At 46.8% G+C, this 6,542-nt stretch overlaps 1 protein-coding gene across 1 annotated transcript; it reads right to left on the reverse strand.

Moving 5' to 3' along the window:
• Window positions 1-3,018: 3,018 nt before the first annotated feature.
• LOC117521307 (nephrocystin-3-like) lies at window positions 3,019-6,540 on the reverse strand (the record flags this gene model as incomplete). Its single annotated transcript, XM_034182625.1, has 1 exon — window positions 3,019-6,540. A coding segment is annotated over one exon (3,450 nt), but the record flags the coding sequence as incomplete, so codon positions are not given.
• Window positions 6,541-6,542: the final 2 nt, after the last annotated feature.

Consider the following 6,542-nt stretch of genomic DNA (forward strand, 5'->3'; position numbering starts at 1 on the left):
TGTCTGAAGAAAACTGGCTATAAAACTGGTTATTTACAGGTATTATACAAAAGGGGCTGATTACTTATGCAACCCACCATCTTGGCTTTTATATTTTTAATTAATTTATATGAAGTTGTAGAGATTTGGTTTGACTTTGAGTTTTAGGAAGATAATTTTAGAAAGTTTTATACTGAGAAGCCTGATTTACTTTTTATATTTGAAATGGCATAAATAAATTAAAATGCGTGAAATACCAAGGGTCCGAATATTTTTGCAAGCCACTGTATGTATAAATATATATATACAGGGGCGGTCCTGGAGGCGGGCCGACCGGGCAGCTGCCCGGGGCGGCATTGTGGGGAGGACGGCACAAGCGTGCAGGAAAAAAAAAAAAAAGGTAAAAAAAAACCTGTACAAAAATAAAAAATAAAACCGGGGGGTGGGGGGGGGGGTTGTCCTGATGGGGGAGTTCGTGGTTACGTTATGGCAGAGCACCCCCCCCCCCCCCCCCCATCTCACCTCTCACGCACGTTAGGTGAGCAACGCTGCACAGTGCAGAGTTGTGCAGGGGGAGGGGGGAATCATTCAATGTTTGGACGAGGAGGTGGTCGAAACGGAGTAAGACATAATCATGGATAGGAAACGATCAAAGCCATCAGGTGCCCAATTTCGAAAGAAAAAGAAGAAGAGGAGAAACGAGCAAAGGAAAAAGGTATGTATTGATTTACGTATTCCCGCAGCTTCACAGTGCTTTAAACAGTGTGGACACTGAGCGTCCACAGAGTTCAATAGCGACACAAAGCGTGCAGCGAAACGAGACGAGTCATTGGATAAATCCTGGGCTTTGTCCCGCCCATTGGAAGGTCAGCGTATCTGGGGGTCTATGGGGCAGTGGGCGGGCCTCGGCTGGCCCGGACGCTCAGCTTCTGCATGATCTGCATGAAAAACTACAGAGGATCTTCAGACAGCACAAAAGTTTACTTTAAACCGGTTAACACCTTGAGACAGAAATTAGTTCACCCTAAGGACAGGATCCCTAGTTACAAACAGAGCAATGTAGTGTATTATATCAGATGTCAGGAAAACTGTAACGAACACTACATAGGTGAGACTAAGCAACCTTTAAACAAGAGGCTATACCAGCACCGCAGAGGTCGCCAGTGGACCTCAGTCTGCAGTTCATCTCCACCTTAAAGACACTAACCACACATTTGAGGACAAGGAAGTTTAAATCTTAGCCAGAGAGAAGAAATGGTTTGAGAGAGGGGTCAAGGAAGCATTCTTTGTAAAACAGTTGAAACCCAGCCTTAACCGGGGGGCAGGTCTCAGACACGCTTTGTTCCCTGTTTACAATGGGGTACTCAGGTCAAAGCAGTTTCAGTCTTTTGTTCATGGTAATGAGTCATTCACGTCATCAGGAGAGTCGTCAAGGGAGCCATCAGGGGAGGCTTCCATCCCATCATTAGGAGAGCTAACTAGAGCACAATAGGTGCTAATTAGAGCTATTGTTTAGTCACTAGGCTATAGCAGTCAGCCTCTCGGTAGGAGGGGTCTGGTTAGGTTAAAAACTCCAGCTTTGTTGGCTTCTGGTTTATTCTTCTCTACAAGAGTCGAGACAGAAGTCAGACTACCAGAGCAAGAATTTTAGCTGAGGAAGCTTCTGTGATTTGAAGCGAAATGTCCTCACGTCAAGCAACCCAGTCCAGTAGAAGATTCAAGCTTCTCTACTTCTGCATGATGATTGGATGATCTGTCTGAGGCTGAATCCCTTTTTGATTGACAGCGAAATGAGCGAATCAGCGATCTTTTGGTGTAAACATCCGTGGGAGCATTTTTTAATTTTCATTCTGTTCTGAGTTGAACCGGAGACTTTTCTAATCCTCTTAGCTGCATTTTCTTTGTTAAAAACGACTAGCGACAAATCGAGCTTCTATTTCTGGTGTGTTTTTTTTTGTAGCTGCTTGTGTTTGGAGACTGACTTCTATCACTCTTTCTGACTTCTATCGCAGTTTCTGTCCCTACCGAGCAGCGGGTGCTGCTGAGCCCCTCCACCATCACAAAGCACTCAGAGGCGGACAAACTTCACACTAGCCTCGCGCCAGTCCCAGCTAGCGAGCTATCTAGGTAGCAAGCTGCACATGATGGCAGACAATTTGAATGTTGTGGACCGGATTTTGGCGAAGCCATTTGATAGTCTTCCTTACGAAGAAGCCATGGCTGCTGTCATGGCTTCAGCTCTCAATGGTTTGCAGGCCAAAGTTAAAGCAATAGCCCCCAGTGCAGTGTTTGTGCATTGCTATGCACACAGACTGAATCTGGTTCTGTCTCAGGGGGCTAAATGCTTATCTGAGTGCAGAATATTTTTTGCATCACTCTCTGGGTTTGCCACATTTTTCTCAAAATCCACAAAGAGGATGTCTTTTCTTGAGTCTGCAGGCTGCTCAAGGTTGCCCAGAAATGCTCCTACTCGATGGAATTTCACATCACGGATAGTGAGCACTGTGGCAAACAATTATGATGCCCTCCTGCAAACATTTGTATATAGACTGTTTTACTTCTTTTGCACTGTTATTTATGACAAATTATTGTGGTTTGCCATTTTTGCCTTTAAAGAGTGTTAACTTCTTCACTTGTTGCTTCCTGTTACTTATGATACACAATAGTGTTTGTTATTTCTTCTTATGTCGTTACTTCATTTATTTATGATACATGATTGCGCTTTACCATTTTTGCCACTTTAATGTATAGGGTTTTTTTTGGTACATTTCTTGTCACTTCATGGTATTCTGTAATATACAGATTGTTTAACTTCTTTTGTTATTTATATGGTGCAACTTTAATGGCGGTTTAAGTCTTGTTCATTATAGTGAATGGTACTCTATGATAATGCAAAGTGCACTCTGTTGGTAAAACTGAATGATGTGCAATATTTTGCCCATCGGGTGGTGCTGTAGTGCAGTTCAGTCAATCAATCAATCAACTTTTTTCTTATATAGCGCCAAATCACAACAAACAGTTGCCCCAAGGCGCCTGATGGTTTTGTTACTGTATTGCAGGTGAAGCTGTCAGAGCAGCTCTTTGTTCTGTGCTTTCAGAAGCTGAAGTGGGTCACCTCTGGTTTGGTGGAAGAGGAGCAGGTCCTTTTAGACTGAAGGTGTCACCAGTGGAGGAATGGTGGGAAGGAGTGTTCCCACATACAAGCGACGGCTCCGCCTCCTTGATCTCCATTGCACGCTTATAAAGCTCTGCTGCTTTCTCAAAGTCACCCTCTTCATAGCTAAGCACAGCCAGGTTTTTCAGGGTCTCTCCAACTCGTGGGTGTGAGCGACCCAAACTGTCCTCATATACTTTCAGTGCTCGTTCATAAAGAGGTAAGGCGTCGCTGTGCTTCTTCAGCTGGCAGTAGATTACTGCCAGGTTGACCAGCGCTGTCGCCACACTGGGGTGTTTGGGCCCAAAACTTTTTTCCCTAATTTCCAATGACAGCTCATAGAGTGGCACAGCCTTTTCCAACTTCCCTCTGCGTTTATAGAGCATGGCCAAGTGTTTGAGTGTGTATGCCAGTGACGGGTGATCTGGGGACAAAGCCTTCTTGCGGATGTCCAGCGCCCTCTCATACATGTCCTCAGCTGTCTCATACTCCCTCCTCTCTGTGTGCAGTGCAGCCAGGTTGTTGAGGGACTGAGCACAGTCTGGGTGATCTGAACCCAAGACACGCTGGCGCATTTCTAGGGACCGGGTCAAGAACACCTTAGCAGCATCTAAGTTGTTCTGGAGGTAGTACAAGACACCCAGTTCATTAAGGGTTTTGGCACAGTCAGCTGAGTCTTTTCCCAGAGTCAGCTCCTCCAGCTGCAAGGCTCGACGCCGCAACAAACTGAAGCCATACATATGACCTTTCTGGCGAGCGGTCTTCTGACGTATCTTCATTGATTGCTTCCTGAGTTTCTCTGCTTGTTCGTACTTATTTTGTTTCTGGTAGAGCATGGCAAGTGATTCTAACTCCCGTGCCACGCTAGCGTGCTCAGCACCATAGGCATTCTCGCTTATCTCCAGGGCCTGCTTATACAGCTGCTCAGCGTTACCATACTTCTTCCACTGAACATAAACCCCAGCCAGCTGGTGCAAGGAGTGAGCTACACTGGGATGGTCTGGGTCCAAAGCAGTCTCCCTGATCTCAAGAGACCTTTGCAAAGGGGCCACGGCCTGACTCGGCAGACCCAGATCTTTGAGGAAACGTCCTAAGGTTTCGTACAGGTTAGCCAGTTTGGTCATACTGTCTTCGCTCTCACAGCTCTTCTCATATTGTTTCAGGGAGTCAAAGTACTCAGTGGCCATGGAGCTTTTATCTTTTCCCACAAACTGCCAATAGGCTAGCAGCTCAGAGAAATGACCTCTCTTGTAGAGATTCTGAGAGACAAATAAGTTCAGGAGGCTGAGCTGCAGTTTGGTCTTGTCTTGCTGCTGTTGGAGCAGCCGGGGAAGTTCATCTGCGACACGCCAAGTCACACTGTTCTGGCTGAGTTGTTGACTGAAGTAATGGATCAGTTTTTCTCTGTAGGTAGCAGTGCTACTTCCTCCACTCAGCCACTCTAACCTTACAGCTTCCCATGCCTGCAAGTGTTGGAATTGTATGAGGCCACAACGAAGCGTTACGATGCAGAGTCTGTTCAGATGAAAGAGCATTGAGGACAGAACTGGGAACTCAAGGTCTACGAAAAGGTCCAGGGCCTCAGACTCGCTCACTCCATTGTGGCTGGCACAGACGAGGCAGAGTATCTCTCTCATAATGTGCTGCTCTCTGTCTGTGCTGCGGGAATTTAACACCATCTTGAGTGCGAGGCGGTATAATGACATGGTGTCCTGACACTGTAGACACTGATCCAGGATCTTCTCCAGTGACCAACAACATTTGCTTGTTATCATCCTCGCCAACAGTGTGACGTACAAAGCGTTGCAGGTTGATGCAGAGCGACAGTGTCTTTCCAGTTTCTTCTCCTGGTCCTTGGTCAGCCTGAGGTCAATGCTCTGACACTCTGCATTAATAACACTCTTCACCTCTCTGGGACTTAGTGGATCTAAGTGGAGTGTGGGCCATAACCTCCATGCCTGAGGACATGTTTCCACGTTCACAGACACCACAACCCTGACATTAACAGGGAGCGGGTCAATCAACCACTTCATATGCCTTTCAGCTTGCTGTATTTGGTCAATGGAGTCAATGATGATGATAATATTTCCTTGATGGCATGCTGATAGCCTTTCAAGCCAGCGGGGGAACTCTTCCAGGATCTTACTGGGTTCCATGGAAAAGCCAGAAATGGACCAAAAGTGCTGCAGCAGTTTGACTGTTAGGCGCTTGATAATTAGAACAGGTTCCGAGCTGGTGGATAGAGGACGACCAACAAAATGATAAAGGAACAAAGTGTTTGGGGAGTGCTTCTGATGCAAGTCAATCCATTTAGAGATCAGGAGTGACTTTCCCGAGCCTGGACCACCAGACACCAACAGAGGCGGTGTCGGAGGAGGAGCTGTTATCATATCATTCAGACGATCTATATACTTCTGGAAACCAAAGTGTGAGGTGGTATTACAGGACTGCTGGTAGGACTCAATCTGTTCCTGCTCATCGTGCAGGTCCCACAGCATATCTCCTGAGTCTTCTTCACGTCCTTCCTCTAGTCCAGAATCCTTTGAGTCAACATCTGCTCCATCCAGTCCCAGCAACTCCTGTCTAATGACCTTCTGTAGCTGAACATAAATCCTGTTTGCCCCATCCTCTGGAGAGCCACTATGATCCACCACCTTGACTTTTGCAGCCTTGTCTGCAGTGGTAACTCTCTCCAGGATTTGCTTTGTGGCTCCAGTAAAACGGTGATCTTCTGCAGTTCTGACATAGAGCACTAGTGGATGACAGTCTGGATTCCTTACAAAAGCTTCCTCACAGTCTTCCACCACAGAGCTGGAGACTGTGGATTTGAGGAGGAGTATGCACACAGCACTCCTTTCAATTTCCTGCTTGCGTTCCACAGCGTAACAGGCAGCATTCTCCTCTGGGAAGCTCACATTCAAGTAGAAATGGCCAAGACCCTCACACATCTTCCTCAGAACAGGAGAGTGTTTCTTAATGAAGATATCCAGTTCTGCCTTGGTCTCCTGGGTAAAGATGAGGTAGCAGCGTACTGTGTTACTCCATAAGGCCTGGGGCACATGAGGGGACACTTGGAGTAGACTGGCCACTGCAGCATCCCAGTCATCTCTGCTCACATTTGCAAAAGGCCCCTCCACATCAATCAAACTATGAGCAAATTCTGGTCCCCGGAAGGTTTGTTGCAACTGCATCATGCTCCCCATCGAGGGCTCACTTCCCAAAACACCACCACCCCAGTACTCGCAATGTGTCCCTGTAGCAGTGACAGTAGTTTGGTTGTCATCTGAGTCAGAGTCATCTGGGTCACAGACCTGGATGCCCTGGGCCTGCAACTGCTGCAACTTGGCTTCAAGCTCTCTCTTGGCCCGCAGGAGATCCTGAATCTCTTTTTCCTTTGTCTCCCGGAAAA

This window comes from Thalassophryne amazonica, chromosome 12 (assembly GCF_902500255.1).
Source record: "Thalassophryne amazonica chromosome 12, fThaAma1.1, whole genome shotgun sequence".
NCBI classification, from domain to species: domain Eukaryota; kingdom Metazoa; phylum Chordata; class Actinopteri; order Batrachoidiformes; family Batrachoididae; genus Thalassophryne; species Thalassophryne amazonica.